The following is a 19346-nucleotide window of genomic DNA, read 5'->3' as shown; positions in this document are numbered from 1 at the left end:
TTTAGCTATAATCATCAGATTAGGAACAGAGTACACAAAGTCATCTCTTCTAAATTGTGTGGAGCCAATCTGTCCATTTTGAAGCACAGAAATGCTTCTGAGTGAGTTAGATTCCAGCCATTCTGAACATACTTAATAAAAAGACACTTTCCCCTGCAGTGCCTCCACACTCACTTGTTGCCCAGTAACCAGAAATATTGAGCCTTCCTTTCCATGTACCACTTGTCGGTAAATGTGATCAAGAATTAAGAGCTCACTCCAGCAGTTCTGAAGCAGCTTCATTTGGTCATCAACCTGTAAAAGAAACAGAAGGAATTTCACTACATGTATATATATATATATATATATACACACACATATATTTTTGTGTATAAGTCTCAGTTTAGAGAAAAGTGGGCTTGTTTGGGTGATTTAAGGATAACACGGTACACTTATTCAGATCTTAACCAAGCAGATCATTATTTTTCAAAACAAAAGGAACTCAGGCCATGTATAAATACTTAAAGTATTTATGATCAATGAACTGCTAGGAAAAGGCAATCCATTAGAGTGGTAGATAGAACATTAATAGAGCAATTAAGGTCTGCTCATGAAAGGTTTGGGCATCTGAGATTGCGAAATAGTGAGCGATCCACAGGCACCATTATGATAATCCTAAGTAGTCCATATTTATGTACCTGAAGGTTAATTTATTGAATGATCATCACAAGAAGTAAATATTTTGTTCTTTCAGACAGACAAATGGAAGAAAAAAATTTTTAATTCAGTGAAATCATAAGTGTAAGGAACTCTTAGTGTGGAAAACTCCTTCCACTGATACATAATGGCAGTTTCTGAGTAACTTAAATTTTTAGAGATTTACTTGAGGCACTGAGGAATTAAATAATTTGCCCATAATTGTATAGCTAGTTTGTGTTAGAAGCAGAACTTCACCCAGGTCTTCCAGGCTTTTCTCCTTGATATCTTATGTCTTGTTGTCTAGGGACAGAATTTATATAAAAGAAAATTAAGTAGTTAGTGTGGTACAGTGAAGAGGTTACTGGATTTTGAATAAGAGGTTCTAAATTCAAATTTCATTTGGAGATTCAAATGGGATAAGATATATAAAGCACTATGTAAATGTTATTTATTGTTCTCAAATTTTCTCCTCATCTCAAATATCAAAATGGTAAATATATGTATATATACATCAGTAAAAGTTAGGTCAATCTATATTTAAGTCTGTTTGTGTCTGTCTCGCTTCTTACTTCTCTCTCTCTCTCTCTCTCTCTCTCTCTCTTTCTCTCTCTCTCTCTCTCTCCCCCCTCTCTCTTTCTCTTCCCCTCCCTGCCCTTCTATCTGTGTCTTTCTTTCCCAGCTAAATCCTTGGAGTCATTAAACTAAATTTGGATAGATGAAGATGCCTCCTCATTCTTTCATTCTTTCCCCCTCTTCAGTGTTTTCAATCTACATGTTAATTTAATGTTAGCATATACATAATACTTTAAGGTTTGCAAAGCCCTTTACAAATATTATCTGATTTGGGATATAAATGCTATTATCATCCCCATTTTACAGGTGAGGAAACTAAGGCAAATTTGCTTAGGTTCCACACAGCTAGTAAGTATGTGAGCCAGAATTCAAACTTACATCTTCCTGTTAAGTCCAGCTATCTCTCCATGTGCCTCCTAGCTAACACTGAAAGGCAAATACCTACCTTTTAAGGTTATGCTTTCCAGCGTTCATGAACTGAAATGTTTCTGCTACTTATCCCAAGGAAGTATTAAAATTTCTCAAAGCATTATTCATTAAATGACTTAACTATGTACAAATGTAATTGTAATTGGTGAAACTCTAGTTGCAGCTGTTTACATAGATTCTCCCTAGTTTTAGTGATAAATATGCAGTGAAAGGGCCTATATTTGTATTCAAGCTAATCTGGCTTCAATGTTGTCCTCTGTAAAATGAGGGATTAATACTAACTTTTCCTCTGCTGATTATTTCCTATTTATCTTGTATATAAACATTTTGTTTGAATGTTTTCTTCTTTGTTAGACTGTAAGCTTCTTGAAGTCTTTTGCCTCTTTTTGTATCTCTAGCACTGAGAAAAAGACAGACAAACAGATAGAGATACAGAGAGAGGGGGAGAGGGAGAGAGACAGACAGACAGAAAGGGGAAGAGAGAGGGGAAAAGAGAGAAAGAGAGAGGGAGAAAGCATGAGAAAGTGAGAGTGAGAGAGACTTCCATTCAAACTTTATTTTGCTTTTCTACAATTTATGACATTAATATTCTAGCAAATAGGATTATTACAAGATTACTAACACTAGTATGGTCATACAATGGTCATACACCATCATTAATTATTTTATTTCTAACAAAATAATTATATATTTGTGAATAGATTATCATAATAATTTATCAGGTTAATTAATTTATTCCTAATAAAATAGTAACTAGCCTTTATATGTTTAAGCTTTACAAAGTGCATAATTACATTTAATCTTCATAATTACCCTGGGAGGGAAATGCTATTATTATCCCTATTTTGTAGATGAGAAATGTAAGGCTGAGAGAGGGTAAGTGACTTGCCTGGGATCACACAGTTAAGTGAGGCAGGATTTGCACTCAGGACATCCTGCTTGCAGGCAGAATGTTTTATTTTTTGTGGCATAATAATATCTTCATCTTAGATTTAGGTTGCTCCTTTATCTGAAGAGTTCAAAAGAGTGCATCAATATTGTTTCATGAAGACTCACAGCAGAGGCATTCATTAGGCCCATTTTCCAGATGGAAGAATTAGGGAAGGAACAGCAAAATGAAACAAAAAAAAAATCTTGCAGCAATAGAAGGAAAGCTAAACTGTAAAGCTGCAGCTCTTCATACAAATTTTATATCATCTCTTTTCACCAAAAATGGGTCCAGGAAAATGTATAGAAAAATACTTTTCCAAATATAACTCCATGTAAAATTATTTTCTTTGCACTTATTAAAAAAAAAAAAACAAAACAAAACCCTTAAGATTATGTATTTACACCCAACATGAAGAAAGAAAGGGGAGAGGGGCAGGTTCTGCAAAACAACAGCTTTCGTCCTAGCTCCTGTTTGTATTTTTTTCTTTAGCTATTGCCATGGCAACCCAAGTCTAATACACCTAGACCACATGAATCAGCACTTCTTCATCTAGGATTTCCTGGCTTCTAGTCTTTTCTTGACTCTGACCTCTATTCCCAGATCTTAAGCTCTCTGAGACTTGAGAATATGGCTTTGATTCTTTGTGTATCTCTCCTTGTGGACCGCACAAGGTCCACTGTCAATGGCTAGATTAATAAATATAATTGCCATTTTTTTGTTTTGGACTCAACCTGTGACTTCATAGGCATAAAGGACCTCCTTTACCAATGTGGTCAGATACTACTAGGTAAGTTTTAGACATAGAGCCACCTGGGCACTAAAAAGTTAATTTAATCAGTTAAGCAATATTTATTGTGCCTACTATGTACAAAAAGAGATAAAGAAAGCTCCTGCTCTCACAGAACTAACAATATAAGACTTGCCTAGGGGGCAGCTAGGTAGTGTAGTGGATAGAGCACCAGCTCTGAAGTCAGGAGGACCTGAATTCAAATCTGGTCTCAGACATTTAATACTTCCTAGCTGTGTAATCCTGGGCAAGTCACTTAACCCCAATTGCGTCAGCAAAACAAACAAACAAACAAACAAAAGACTTGCCCAGGTTACAGAGACAGGACTTTGGTCTTGCTGATTTGAGACCAGTTCTCTGATCCCTGCAACATGACTACCTCTTAGGTGATGCTTTTATAAGTCTTCATTGTTTTTGTTTTTGTTTTTTTAAGATTTTTAATTACTAGTTGGTTGTAGTTTTAAAACTTTCTAGAGTGATGTTCTTTTTTGGGGGAGGCACAGGGTCACATACTAAGTATTTGAGGCTGGATTTGAACTCAAGTTCTCCTTATTTCTGAATAGGCACCCTATCCACTGTGGCACCTGGCTAACTATTGGAGTTTATTGAATGGGGTGGATGATACCATCAGACCTGTACCTTAAGAGATCTCTTTGATAGCTGAGTGGAAGATAAATGAGTGGAGAGAAGCTTTGATTAAGGCAACTAACCAGGAGACTATGGCATTAGTTCAGATGGGAGAGGATGAGGACTGCAGGTAGTAGCAGAGGAGAGAAGGGGGGAATATGTGAATATAAAAGGAGAAACAATAGAACTTGACAACTGATTGGATATGGGGAAGATTTTCTGGAAGAATTTATACTTTGCTTATTTTCATAAACAATTAATTACTTGATATTTTGCAACATCAAGGAAATCAAGGACAGCTTCATTGAGAGCTCTATTCTTGTCAGAGAAGATAATAAACTTTATGTATGTCTATCATAGCCATGAATAAGAGGAAAGAGTTAATATGATTCAATTCTTCACTATCCGAAGATAAGAAGTTTGGTCATTCTCAAGATAATTTTCATTAAGAAAATAAGAGAAAAAACGGTGAATAAAGTACTTATGTTGAATAGATTCTCAGGGTATAAACACTGTCAATGTTTTGATAGATAAAACAATCTAAAGTGGCATGGGGGGATAACTTTGGGGATAGAGAATGCAAAGGCGGGGTGGGGGAAATTGGGAAAATCATTTAAATTATACTGTAAAGACTCACACAGTTGGCTACACTATCCTATATAATCCTGCATTATCAGTTATGATAAAGGAAGGACTTTATCTCAGAAATGCTAAGTTAGTCATCTGAGAACTCTTTGTATTGATGTGATAGCTGAGAGTCTAAAGTCATACAAGAAGCAGATTGTTGTAGGGAATAACTTCCCACAACTCAGAATTGTTAATCATTATAAACTTTTGCTTTCTCAGAAGAACAGTGAGTTTAGTAAACACCAAAATGAAGAAAAATGTGTATTATCTCTCCTAGGCAGACTTCATCCTTATCAACACTTCATTGTTCTTTCCTCACAACTCAACTTTTAATAAATGCTTGAAATAACTGAGATTTTATGTCAGTTTTCCTAGTAAAAAGGGCTTTAAAAAATCGATCTACTTAGAATCATGCTTGTTCTTGGGCTTTGAGGATTGTACAGTAGGGTGAGCATTTGACTGAGAGTTACTGGCATTTTCCTAGCAAGAGAGAGGTGGAATGATAAGGGGTTTCAGGGACAATATGGTTAAATTTTCCTATTCTGCAAATAAGGAAATTTTAAGTGATTTGCTAAACATTACACACCAACAGAGGCAGGTTTTGAATTCAGTTTCTCTATTGTAACACATTGCTTCCGTTCTGATATTTTATAATCTCTAGCTATACAAAATCAAGTTAACATTTCAATTCTGATAAATAGAGTGACTGTGACTGTGATTTTATGTTAGTCATTAATTACTAAGTGATTTTGTCTTTTGTTAACAGATAAGATTTCAGAGGATATTTAATAACCAAATCAGAAATGCCTTTTTGTGGTTAAGGCTGAATTGATTTCTATAAGCTTTGAATAATTTGAACCCTGAATAATCAAAACTCATGATGTTAATAATACCAGATACTTTTTAAAAAATGATTTTGTTATCTTTTTATACACATATAAGTCCTTGGAGGATAAAAAACAGAATCACATTAAAAAAATTCATTGCACACCTACTATGTGGAAATCACTATGGAAAGAAGGCATGCAAGGACCTGAGTCTATGACTGCTATTAAAAAGAGTTTGATGGTTATCTATAACCTCCACAATAAACTGCTACAAAGTCCAAGAAAAATGATTTAACACTAGCAATGATTAAACCAGCTCCAAAAACAATACCGCACTAGAGAATTAACAGCCAGTAAAACTCCCTTCTTGATTGATGCAATACACAAAAGATTTATAAATGACAGGTTCTTGACTAGGCCGAGATAAGCAGCAGAGATGCTGATGGACTTCATAATTGCGTTACTGTTATTTCATAATGCAATAAACTGTCTTTATCATGTGTTACCAGGGAAATAGGGCAGCTTGGCTTATTTCTCTTTTTATTGAGTGAGTGGTAAGGGGTGTGTTCCAGGATGAGCTCTTTCATTGGGGATGGGCTGGGGAGGGGGATAGGAGGTGAGTGGGGCCTTTCACATTTTCACCAAGGTACTGGACTTCAAGGCTTTAGCACTTCATGCCTTAATTACTGCAGTAGTTTCCCAGATGATTTCTCTTCCTCCCATTTTATCTTTCTCCATTATAAACACAGAGGACCGAATCAGCTTCCTTAAATATTTCTTCATATATATCCAAATTCTTCATCAAGTGCTTTAAAGTTGTTCACTAATTGATTCTATCCTATCTCATGGACCTCTCTTCTCATTACTAATAAGCATTTGTTAAGTAGCTCTACATTCTAGATACTATACTAAGTCTAGAGATAGAAAGAAAGGCAAAAGACTACTGCTTTCGAGAAATTCACAATCTAATGGAGATGATGGGAAAACAATTACAATCAAAAAAGCTATAGATAGCATAAATTGGAAATAATCAAGAGGAAAGGTACTAGTATTAATAAAATTAGTATTAATATTAGGAAAGGATTTTTATACAAGGTGGTACTCCTCCAGAAAAGAGAATTAATTTCCTTGCACACTGTACCTTGCACATACTGATCAGTGCAAATATCGTCTCCTCTTTTTAGAATGTACTTCCTGTTCAGCTGTGCCAATGATGCTCACCATCCCCCTTTCCCAAGAACCTATCTTCAAATAGGGTTCTACACTGTAGGTATTCAACAAATGGTCCTGAGAGAATGATTAACTAATGGGGTGATCTTGCATCAGACTCAGTTCCCATGCCAACACACTCTAGGGTCATGGATTTAGAGCTGGAGGAATTTCAGAGATCTTGTCGTCCACCTTTCCCATTATACAAATAGGGACCCTGAAGACTAGAGTGAATTACTCACATGAGTACACAAATTGCATATATGTATGTATATTCACACGTACGGACTAGATAAGTAAACCATATTTGTAATACTTTTTCTGTCTTATGGTTAGATTTCTGATCATCTTAATTCTTAATTTTATATATTTGTACATACATATATACATATCCGTCCACATCCCCCCCACACAGAGATATAAGTATTTATGTGTGTATATATACATAAACACCTACAAACAAAATATGTGTGTGTATCTACCCTAAGTCTCCAGCTAAAATCCTACTTTCTATAAGTTTTTTTCTTGATAACATTTAATTTTAGTGTTTTCCCTTTGTTTATTGTTTCCTATTTATTCTCTATATATCTTTTTTGTACAGGGTGGTTTCTATATTATCTCCCCCCTTAGATTTTTTTAAAGGCAATTGAGGTTAAATGACTTGCCCAGAATCACACAGCAATGGACTTGAGGTTGAATTTGGACTCAGGTCCTCTGTTACTGTATTATCTAGTTGCCTCTCCTCCACTAATCTGTGAACTCTTAGAGGTCAGAGACTGTCTTTGGCCTTTCTTCCTAGCCCCAGTGTTTAGCACAATATCTGGCACAAAGTGGGAACTTAATAAAGTTTTGTGACTGACTGACTGAATACCTAAAAGGAAACAACTGGGTACATTGGAAGAAACATTTACTGATTCCTAAATCTGAGGGCCTGAGTTCAAATTCTACCTCTGATAATTAAGACTTTGGTCAAACTTGCTTAACTTCCCTGAGGCTTCATTTTCCTGTAAAACAAAAGAGTTAGATTAGATGGTCTCTGAGGTCCCTTCCAGCTCTATGCCCTGGATCTTAAATGACAGAGATAGGATCTGAATCTTTGCTTTCTGACTTTAATGCCAGAACTCCTTCCATAAAAGTATCATGCCTTGAAGAGACTCCCTCCCCCCAATTTTTTCAGTGTTGATATGTATATGATAGTGATTGATTTAAAAAAAAAAAAAAAAAAGGCAGTCAGAGTTAAGTGACTTGCCCAGAATCACACAAGTGTCTGAGGCTGACTGGAACTCACCCTGCTGATTCCAGGGTTGGTGCTCTATTCTCTGTGCTAGCTGGGAGTCCCATGCAGCAATTGCTTTTGAATGAATAGGCAAGTAGTATAGGAAAAGAGATGCTGGGCATTCCACTGCTCAATGGATTCATTAACACAAGTTTGAAAGAGCCTGTATTTATTCAATAAACATTTATTAAACTCTGGCTGTATTTAAGTACATATCTGACTAGGTAACTCTCCTATTCAACCAACCCCAGTGGCTTCTTAGTGCCTCTAGGATCAACTATAAACTTTTCTGTTTAGCTTTCAAAGCTTTATATACTTTATCACGCAGCTGCTGTAGGGAGAATGAGAAAGTTAAAAGGTCAAGATGGATGGCCTCCATCTCTTTAGTAAAATAAAATATGAGGTTATTTGATGAGAATGAAGGATTGAGGAAGGAGTTGTGTGCTAAAGGAGAGGGTAGAAAATGAATGGAATGAATGAACCTTATCATTTATTATTATAGAGTTTGATGTGTCTTTTCTATTGTTGTTCAGTCATTTCAGTCATGTCTGATTCTTTGTAACTTTTTTGGGATTTTTTGGGGACAGGACACTAGAGTGGTTGGCCATTTTCTTCTCCAGCCCATTTTACAGATGAGAAAACTGAGGTAAACAGGGTAAAGTGACTTGTCCAGGGTCTCACAGTTAGTAAGTGTCTGAAGTTGGATTTGAATTCAGGGAGATGTGTCTTCCTTACTTCAAACCCAGAGCTCTATCTACAGCACTACCTAGCTGCCCTTCAATGTGCCCTTCAATATTAGGTACTTATAATATTGGAAATTGAATTCTTCCTGTGAGTTTTTATTCCATTTAAATTTGTTTCCATGATTCACAATGCCTCTCACAATACTTTTGCTAGTAATAAAGAACTGATTTCAAAACAGAAAATATATCACAACATAACATTCTCACTCTATTTGTTGTTTGCTTGCATTTTGTTTTCTTACTTTTTGATCTGATGTTTCTTATGCAGCAAAATAATTGTATAGATATGTCTACATGTATTGGATTTAACATATATTTTAACATGTATAACATATATTGGATTGCTTGCCATCTAGGGAGAGGAGTTGGGGGAAGGAAGGGAAATTTAAAACACAAGGCTATGCAAGGATCAATGTAAAAAATTATTCATCCATATGTTTTGAAAATAAAAAGCTTTAATTAAAAATGAAAAAAAAAGTCATTTAGCTGCATTAGAAAAAATATAATATAGACTTAGGCAACTACTATAAATGTCTTTATCCACGTGTCCATTTAAATCTGTTTCCATGATTCACAATGCCTCTCACAACAACTTTTGCTAATTTCTGTTAATAAAGCACTGATTTCAAATTAGAAAATATAATATAGGCTTAAGTAACTGCTATAAATGCCTTTATCTATGACCCAGAATGTATTAGAAATGTCCCACCTATTTTGTAGTTAGGCTTCTGATCATCTCAATTCACCAGTTCTGTGAATAACAAAATAAGGGAACAAGTTCTCTCAGTAATAAACAAGTATCACAATGCCCATGTACTATATTCTCGTGGCAGGTGGAACCACTCTCAGATCACCATATAGATGAATGAGATAAAAGGAAGGCAGCACCTTAGACAAACAGGTGACTAATGATACTTTCCAGAAGAATTCTAAAAAGCAGAGGAGTTTTTTGGTTCTTTGGTTTGTAGTCTGTCAGGAATAGAATTGAGACAAAATGTACTGCACACCTTCATAAGTCTTAATTAAATAGCATCACTTTTTAATAGTTCAGTGGAACAAGAGGTGTCCCAGTGGATGGGCAGGGGGGTGGAAGTGTCTGGAGTCAGGAAGACGCATCTTTTTGAGTTTAAGTCTAGCCTCAGACACTTTCTAGTTGTGTGACCCTGTCTGCCTCAGTTTCCTCATTTGGAATGAGGAAGGAAATAGCAATCAGTCCAGTATCTCTGCCAAGAAAATCCCAAATTGGATCATGAAGAATTTGAAACAATTCAGCAACCACTGAAGTGATGATACTCTTAATAATGATCCTGAATAATCAAGAAAAAGATTCAGAGTTATGGGATGGAAACTCAGAGGTTCATATATTTGCAGTATCTGCTACATATGAGGCCATTCATTTAAAGTCCAAAGTGTATTGGATTAAATTGTTGTCCTTCTTGAAAAGGACCAAAATGACATACTATCATAGTAGAATCAAGTTACATTGTACCTGACTATGGCTGATCAGACCAATATGAATCGTCTACCATAGGTTGGGCAAAAATAGTCCGTATGAGCACCTGGGGTAGATTCTCTAAATATGTGCATCTCATATTTCTTTTGAGCTACTTCAATTCCTCTGTGTGAGATGTTTTGGGGAATACTAGACAGGAAGCAACAGTGTCTCTATCCACAAAGAGTTTACAATTTATTTGCAAAGAAAACATGTCCCTACATGAAGGAGATATTAGGGTACATGATAAAGGACCAAATAATTTAAATCAACAAAGGTCATTGAGCTAGACTCAAGAAGAAAACATAATTTAGCTAAAATGTTGTCTCTGCCTTAAGGCAGAACTTATGGACTTCAACATTTCTTGGACCCAACATATCCAAAAGATAACTCATTAACACATCACCTGAATACACACCTCTTTCTTGCTTCCCTAATTATATCAGGAGCAGTTATCACAATCTTTCCAGTAACCTAGATTTGTAATCTCAGGTATCCTCAATTTACCACTCCTTCTCAATTCACATATCTAATTAGTTGCCAAGTCTTGCTGAGTCTACTTCTCTCTATTCATGTGGCCACCATTGTGGCTTAGGTTCTCATCACTTTTTACCTGTTCTATTGCAGTAGCTTCCCAGGCAATATCTCTCTCTTAAGCATCTCTTCTCCATCCTCCACACTGTTACCGAAGGTATTTCTAAGGCACAACTGTTACTATTTCACTCCTCTCTCCTTAAACTTGGCTTCCTATGGCCTCTAGAACTGAACTCAAACTGCCTTGTTTGATATTTAAAGCCTTTTAATCCCAATTCCAATCTACTTTCCCAGATTTATTATATATTGCTCTCTTTCACAAACTCTCTACTTTCATATTCTTGGTGGTCAACCCATTTACTATTTCACCTTCCATCTCTGTCTTTTCACATGCTATCCATCATGCCTGGAATGTACACCCTCTTCATCTAGATCTCTTACAAACCTTAACCCAGTTTAAGTTCCATTTTCTACAGAAGAAGGGAAAAGATGGAAACAAGCACTCATAAAGTTTATTATGTCAGGCACTGTGCTAAGTGCTTTATAAATATTATCTCATTAGCATTTGATCCTCACAAAATTTTTATTATTATTCATATTTTATAGTTGTGAAAACTGAGGAAGAAGTAAAGTGGTTTGCCAGTAACTAAGGTAATTGTCTAAGGCTGAATTTGAACTCAGATCTTCTTGACTACAGGTTCAGGATTCTATTTACTTTGGTACCTAATGGCCTCTAACCATCTAAATTTCTTTTGATTCCCATAGTTGCTTATGCTGAATATCATCTTGTAATTATATTTAAATTTGTATATAATTTTTATTATAGCTTTTTATATATAAAACATGTGCATGAGTAATTTTTCACCATTGACCTTTGCAAAAACTTCTGTTCCAACTTTTCCCCTCTTTCCCTCCACCCCCTAGATGGCAGGTAGTCCCATACATTTTAAATGTTAACATTTCTATATACTTATGATGGTGCATGTTGTTTCCATCATAAAATGTCCATTCCCTGAGGAACAGGATTATTTTATTTTTTCCCTGTTATTTTAACTGGCACACAACAGTGTTTAATAAATGCTTATTGATTGATTGACAATTTATCTAAGTGATGTGATTTCAATAATTGAATGTTTCTTAAGTTCTAGGGTATATGAATTTGATGAGCAAATACCTGACTCTACCTTTCACAATTTTAAGGCTTTCTATTATATTCTTTATTCTTTGTATTTAAGATTTAATAACAATAAAAAATAATGATCTTTTTAGTTTGTCTACATGTGTAAACCATTGTAACAGAAAGGGCAGAATATATATATATATATATATATATATATTTTTTTTTTTTTTTTTCCTTCCCAACTTAGGAAGCTACATAGAGTTGTAGCTCTGTCTCTTTGTCTTTCTCGCTTTCTCAGTGATACTGATGGAGAAGAGGGTCATATCTTCTGAGGAAAAGAATACATTATTATTAATTAATTTTATTTGAAGCTAAGGAACATGAAGTCCCCCAAAATGGGTAGAATTGACTCTTTGGCTAACTTTCTTTCTCTGCTCATCATAGCTTCTAAATTATTTAGTTTGCAGGATCAGAGAACAATAGAATGTGAAAACTGGAGGATACTTTAATAGTCATCCAGTATAATTATCCCCAGGGAATAAGAGATACAAAACCCAAGTTTTACAAACTCATTTTATGGATTTTTTGTTTTCCCAGAATACTTTATTTTTATAGTAACAGATCCTGCTTTGTATGGATGTTGCAAGGATCATGAGTACTTTGCCCAATTCCAGTGTTAGCTATTACTACAAAAGGAGGAGATTCTTGAGTTAATTTTTGAAAGATTATAAAAGATCATTTCTCAGGGCCAACCAACAAGTATTTTATTGAATGCCCACTATGTGTAATTATAGAAAAACTATACAAGAAAAATATTAATATCACTCATAAGCATTAGGAAGTATTGCTAACAATAAGCTTAGTGGAGATGATGGAATTCTTGCTGAACTATTTAAAACCCTAAAAGATGATGCTGTTAAAGTGCTGTACACAATATGCCAGTAAATTTGGAAAACTCAACAGTGGCCATTGGATTGGAAAAGGTTGGTTTACATCCCAATTATAAAGAAGATCCATTCCAAAAAATGTTCAAATTATTGTATAATCACACACTTTATATACCAGCAACATTATGCTTAAATTGTGCAAACTAGGCTTCAGCAATATGTGAATTAGCAAAAAAAAAAAAAAAAAAAAGCAGACTGCTTTCTGAAGAGACAGAGGAACTAGAAACCAAATTGCCAATATTCTCTGGATTTTGGAGGTTCAGAAGAAGATATTCTTTTGCTTTGTTGACTGCATAATGCATTACTGGATCATAACAAAATGTGGCAAGTTCTCAAAGAGAAAAGAATACCAGATCATTTTACTTGTTCCCTGTATGTAGGTCAAGAAGCAGTAGTTGGAATTCAACATGGAATAACTGATTGATTTAAGATTGGAAAAGTACAACAAGGTTTGTATATATTCATCTCATTTATTTAACTTATATGTAGAATACAATGCCAGGCTAGATGAATCAAAAGATGAAGTTAAGGTTGTCAGGACTAATAGCAACAATTTCAGATATTCAGATTATACCACTCTGATGAGAGAAAATTAAGAATCTGCTTGATGAGGGTGATAGAGGAGAATGTAAAAGCTGGTTTAAAGCTTAACATAAAAACAAACAAAAAAAAAACAACAAAACTAAGAGCATGACAACTCATTCCATCATTTTCTGGCAGATAGAAGGAGAAGAAAGGGAAGCCTGGTATTCTTGGGTTCAAAAATTACTGCAGATGATAACTGCAGCAACAAAATTAAAACCAGTTTCTTGGAAGGAAAGCTATGGCAAATCTGGACAGCCTACTAAAAAAAGCAGAGCTATCACCTTGATGACAAAGATCTATTTAGTCAAAGATACGGTTTTTCCAATAGAAATGTATGACTGTGAGAACTGGATTATAAGGAAAGGGGAGTTGCTGGGAAAGACTTTTGAGAGTCCCTTGGACAGCAAGAAAATCAAATTAGTTAATAACTTAAAGAGATTAATTCAGATAATCCACTAGGAAGGTCAAATACTGATGCTAAAGCTTGAAAATTTTGGCCACATAATGAAAAAAATGGAAAAGTGTCTGATGTTGAGAAAGGTTAAAGGCAAAGCAAGAAGGTGACAATGTAGGATGAGACAGACATAGTGTCATGTTAACAATGAACACGAATTTGGACAGACTTTGGGAGATAGTGGAAGACAGAAAGGCTTAGTGTGCTGTGGTCCATAAGTTTATGAAGAGTTGGACATGACTGAATAGCCACATAATGTATAATAGCAATTACTAATTTAGCACTTGCATTATTCCTTTGAAGAGATGCAAAGAAATTTAAGACAGTCATCTTCATTTGGGTATGTAAGATGTACATGCATAAAAAGATAATTAATAAATAATATAAGACATCATATAATAAATACCAATGTGCAAAGAAGAAATATCAGAATATGAAAAAGGCTGATGAAAAGAAAGGTAACATTTTAAGATATTTTCCAGGGCTTGCTCTTGCTGGTATTGTTCCATTTCACACTACTTCCTATTTCCTGCACTCTAATTTAGAAATCTCCTATGTATAATTAAAGCCAGGCTGTCACCTCTCTGACCAAGCAGATGTTAAATAAGCAACAAAGACAAAACACTCAAGTATGATGTGTTTTCTTTTGAGTTGCTTGGAATGTCAGAAATGGTGCCTGGAGATGTAATTATTATTTGAATTGGTAACAGGATAATGGGGTTAGACTTAGAATTCACACTCTTCAGGCATAGATTTAATGGTAACTGTGCCATCAGCCACTTAAGTCTGCTCTTTGTACAAAGGATCATTCTCTTGGACCTCAGTAATTAAGCCATAAATTAAAGCATATCTTGGCTAATTTATTCCTTGTGAAAAGAACACACCTGATTGAAGTCCTATGGATGATTGAGTGAAGAAGAAAAAGGTAAGATAATATAGGGGAAGATTCTACAGATTATACTCAGGGGTTCCCTTAAGGCTTGAATGCAAATTCTTTTTCTGTAAATTAGATTTCTGAGCCAGAAGAAGAGATTTTTCAGGAACTAAAATGTCCTTGGGTCCATGTTGGCTGATTGCTCCCTAGGCATTCAGCCAAAGAAGGGAGGAAAGAAGTCAAGTAGCCTAAATATTATTCACCAAAAATACAACAGAAATTAGGGACAGAGGTAAAGAAGCGATCCCTAGGGTCTTTTCAATGATGGGAATTCTCCCAACACAATGGCTCCTGGGAGAATTCCTTAATAGAATTTTTCACTGATGTGGAGTTGACAGACTCTTCCTTACCCATAGGTTAAATTAGCTCATAAAGGCACAAAGCTGTCTGTTCCCTTGGCCTGTTGCCTTAGAGAACCTAGATATTCATTCCCAGAAGTTGATGGAAGCCTTTCCTCCCAACCCCCAAAGTGAGAAAGTAGGTAATTCTAGGAACTAAAACTTTGGGATCCAAAGTAGGACATACAAAGTTCAGCCAAGTAATTTTTTTCCCTGGACTACAGATTCCATGACATCACAGACCATGTGTCTGTAAAAGAACAGTCCGCAAGCAAGAACATTTTTCACTGAATCTGGAATGTCTGGTACAAATAGTTATTGACAAAGGCATTCATTTTGAGGTATAGCATGGGGCTTTCTCCTCATGTCTTTATCAAAAATCGAGGGAAATCCTACAGTCTTGATAGCAGTTCTCAGGAAAGTTCAAGGAATATTAAAGGAAATTATGTGACTGAAGGTCATGGAATATCATAATTACTGAGAATTAGTTTCAGGTCACCCGAAGTCAGAGGCTCCTGATGAATGTGAGTAAGTAGGCTGCCAAGTAATAGGGGCTGATTTATACAAAAGGAAAAGAAACAGAATAAGGGAATAATTTACACAATGATCAGAAAAATATGAAGGAGACACAAAACTGAAGACTTCAGATCTTGAATTAATATACTGCCCAATTGTGATTTCACAAGAATGATGGTGAACCATGGCATCTTGGGAAAGAGTGATGGGCTACAGGTGTGGAATAAGTTATTCAATTTTAGACACAGCCAATGTGTTGAATAGTTTTATTTGACTGTACCCATTTATTATAAGGTAAGATTCTTTGGTAGGATCATGGAAGAGTCACTGAAATGTGTCAGGGATACAAAGAAAAAAATGAAAACAGCCTCAATAAAACAGTTTTTTTACAAGAATCATGTAAGCAAAGGAGCATAAAAGCTATCATCAGAGAGATACATTGCCTAGAAAAGGAAGAGAGTCAGGAATAGGATGAGAATGAGGGACAACTGATTGAAAGTCCACATGTTCTATTAGTATCAGTGCCATATAGAGATTTAGGGGGAGGGGGAGAGAGAGAGAGAGAGAGAGAGAGAGAGAGAGAGAGAGAGAGAGAGAGAGAGAGAGAGAGAGAGAGAGAGAGAGAGAGAGAGAGAGAGATGGTAATAGTGAATCAAAAGTAAGGTAGGTAGACAGTATATACCTTCTAGATGATAAACATTCTCCTGTAATGGAGTGAGAAGAGATGTGGAAAAAAGGAAGAATGGACCTTTTTGGGCAACTAGAATCATATTGAAGAAAAGGCCAATGAATGAGATTGCCTTCTGCTGCTTCTCAATTAGAAGGTTCTATCCAAAAGGTTTTATTTGAGCAAGTTTCAACTGGCTTTCAAGAAAGGATTGTTAAATTTTCTTTATGAGCATTTGTACCTTTGAAATCTTCTCCAAAGCTACCAATCAAGGTTTGATCAATTATTTGTTGATTATTTAGTTCTAAGAAAATGATGGGGAAATGTAAATTATGTGGATTAAACTGAAAAGTGTATTGCATGCACATGGTTTTTTTTAGGAGAGGTTGTTAAACATTTACTAGTACTACACTGGTCCAAGTCTTCTTCTTTTCTCCCCTCAATCTTCAAAGTTAATGGTTGAAGATATGGTAAAGAGTTAGAAAATGGGTTAGTGATGATACTAATTTTCCACTGCTACCCTTCAAAGGCAAGACTGTATAACTTAGTTGATGTCTTTCTTCTGGGGTAACAGTTAGGCAGTACCTTTTATGAGCTCTATGTTTATTTCTTTCTGTTTCCTATTCTCTAGATAATTTAAATTTATTTATTCTTAATAAATAAAAATTAAATAAATTAGGCTATTACCTCAATTTGCAATTAAGATGGCCTTAACAATCACATAGGAAAAAACAAACTAACACCAAATCACCAATGGATAAAAACACAGACCTACATGGACCATCTACTCATTGAGTTACTCCATCAGTATGTTTATCTGGAATAAATATTGCTGATAGACAAGGAGTTGGACCCCATAATTAAACTGGGGAAATATTTGGGAAATTCAATACACACAGCATTTGCAATGATCCAAGTTGTATGCTAATTAACAAAACCAACTTTTCAATATCAGCATTTTTACAGAAATGCTAACTGAAATAAAATACCACAATGTTAAAAGAATAAAAACTATGGGTATCCCAAAGGGTAGGGGAAAAAATGTAGAGTGGGCATAAACAGGCTCTTCTTGAAGGATGACTTGAGTGCAAGGAATGGCATAAAACTAGCTACTCCTACCCTCATAACTCTCTGAGAAATTCTCTAATTGAGATGTTCTTTAGGTAACACAGACTGAATTCAGTCCCTTTTTAAAAATCAGTTCCCTAAGACTGAAATTCTCTCTAGTGTATGACGTAGTAAGAGCTTTACAAATGCTTGTTGAATTATATTGAATGGAATATATCAAGAGCAAGGGATAACAGACAATCCAAGTGTTGGTCCCTATGGAATGATAAAAAACAAAAAACCTGGTAGAATGCCATTAGTACATTGAGTAAGATCATCTTTAGAGTATTTATGGGGGGAATAAATATAAGAGTTGTAGAGGATGAGAAGGCATGGATGGGTAGTATTCTGTATAGCTCGAGGTGATAAAATCATAAGCCCATTGCAATATTGAAGTAAGCACTTCTTCACACCTTTTTCTGGTATGTATTTGAATGAAATAGGGACAGAAAGCACAGAACCAAATCTGGCATGAATGTTTCACTTGACACATGACTATATGTGCTTCCACAAAAGAGCTAAAGAGAGAACTGCCAGATATTTCATTCCATTTCCTCATTGATTTCCATTATAAAGAGAGAACCTAGAGTATGTGGGGTTGGAGGAATATGTTGGGATTGTGATATTAATGGGATAGAAATTGGTAGTGATGTAAAAGGGGTAACGACGTTTTTAAATGAAAAAATCACTTTGTCTCTGTGTTTCAGGTGATTCAAATTCTATTTAGAACAAATGACTAATTTCATGTGTTTGCCTATTACACAAGACATGGATTAGTCTTTGAATAGCAACTGACTACATCGGAAAAGTACATAGGATTTTCAGGAAAGCATTTTCCACACAAACAAACTGTTCTTTTGAGGGAGACATCTCTTCTGAGAAGGACTGGTATAATTCCCCCTCATATACAAACATAATTATTCAGAGATATAACTTTCCATGCACACTGTGATGTTGTCTAGCAGGTTGTACCTGCACAGGGCTAGTGATGGGACCTCCTGATTGAACTGGTACCAGTGGTTTCATTCAAATAAATTGATTCAGCAACTAACCCATCTAATCAATATTTACACCAAGTAGGTCAGTGGTTTTGGTGTCTTTTAGATCAAGGCACAGAAAAAAGTTATTACTACATATAGCTTATAAAACAGTTTCCCCATAACACAGTCATGAGAACAACCAACTCCACTGAATATAAGAGGGTTAAGAAAGCAGTGTTATAAGGCTGATGGAGATCTGATAATTTTGAGAATTAGCTTGTGAGAGTAGTTCTGAAGACTCCAAGAAATGGGAACAAAAGCATAAATACAAGGGCTTCTCAAGTGAGTTTATCATATGATTTACAGTTAATAATGATGATAAATTCTAGTAAAGAGTAAAAAGCAACATTTTTTCCCTAATCAATCAGTCAATCAATATGCAAGCATTTATTAAATACCTCCTGTATGTTAGGTCCTTTGCTAGACATTGGGGTCCTGATTTCCCCCAAGGAATTTTCATTCTAATGGATGACAGTATGTACATACACTAGTAATATGTTCCATATAATTTTTTTTGTAAGTGACTAATCAGAGATTTCCTCTACCTCCAAATTTTCAAGGCTATCATTTCAATTGGGGCAGCTAGGTAGAACAGTGAATAGAGAACCTGGTGTCAGGAAGATTCATCTTTTTGAGATATAATAAATATCTGGTCTCAGATCCTTATTAGCTGTGCGACCCTGGCAAGTTTATTTTATCCTGTTCGTCTAAATTTTCTCATCTGTAAAATGAGCTGGAGAAAGAAATGGCAAACCATTCTAATATCTCCACCAAGAAAATCTCACATGTAATCACAAAGGGTGGGACATGACTGAACAACAACAACATTTTAATTGAAGGTTAATTTCACATATTTGTTTGCTTTCTATCTTTGTTAGATTGTGAGCTTTTAAAGGTAGGGTCTT

The 19346-nt window shown here is 35.3% G+C and overlaps 1 protein-coding gene across 9 annotated transcripts in view; it reads right to left on the bottom strand.

The window, feature by feature from the left end:
* Positions 1-19346, bottom strand: part of NR5A2 (nuclear receptor subfamily 5 group A member 2) — a 172395-nt gene that overhangs the window by 85684 nt on the left and 67365 nt on the right. For all 9 annotated transcript variants that reach the window (XM_074308709.1, XM_074308704.1, XM_074308707.1 and 6 more), the window contains one exon: positions 175-294. In XM_074308709.1, the coding sequence (XP_074164810.1) occupies positions 175-294 (120 nt within the window). The remainder of the gene's footprint in view (positions 1-174; positions 295-19346) is intronic.

This window comes from Sminthopsis crassicaudata, chromosome 4 (genome assembly GCF_048593235.1).
Source record: "Sminthopsis crassicaudata isolate SCR6 chromosome 4, ASM4859323v1, whole genome shotgun sequence".
NCBI classification, from domain to species: Eukaryota; Metazoa; Chordata; class Mammalia; order Dasyuromorphia; family Dasyuridae; genus Sminthopsis; species Sminthopsis crassicaudata.
Note: the sequence above shows the minus strand (reverse complement) of the source record. Positions and strands in the feature narration are given on the sequence as shown.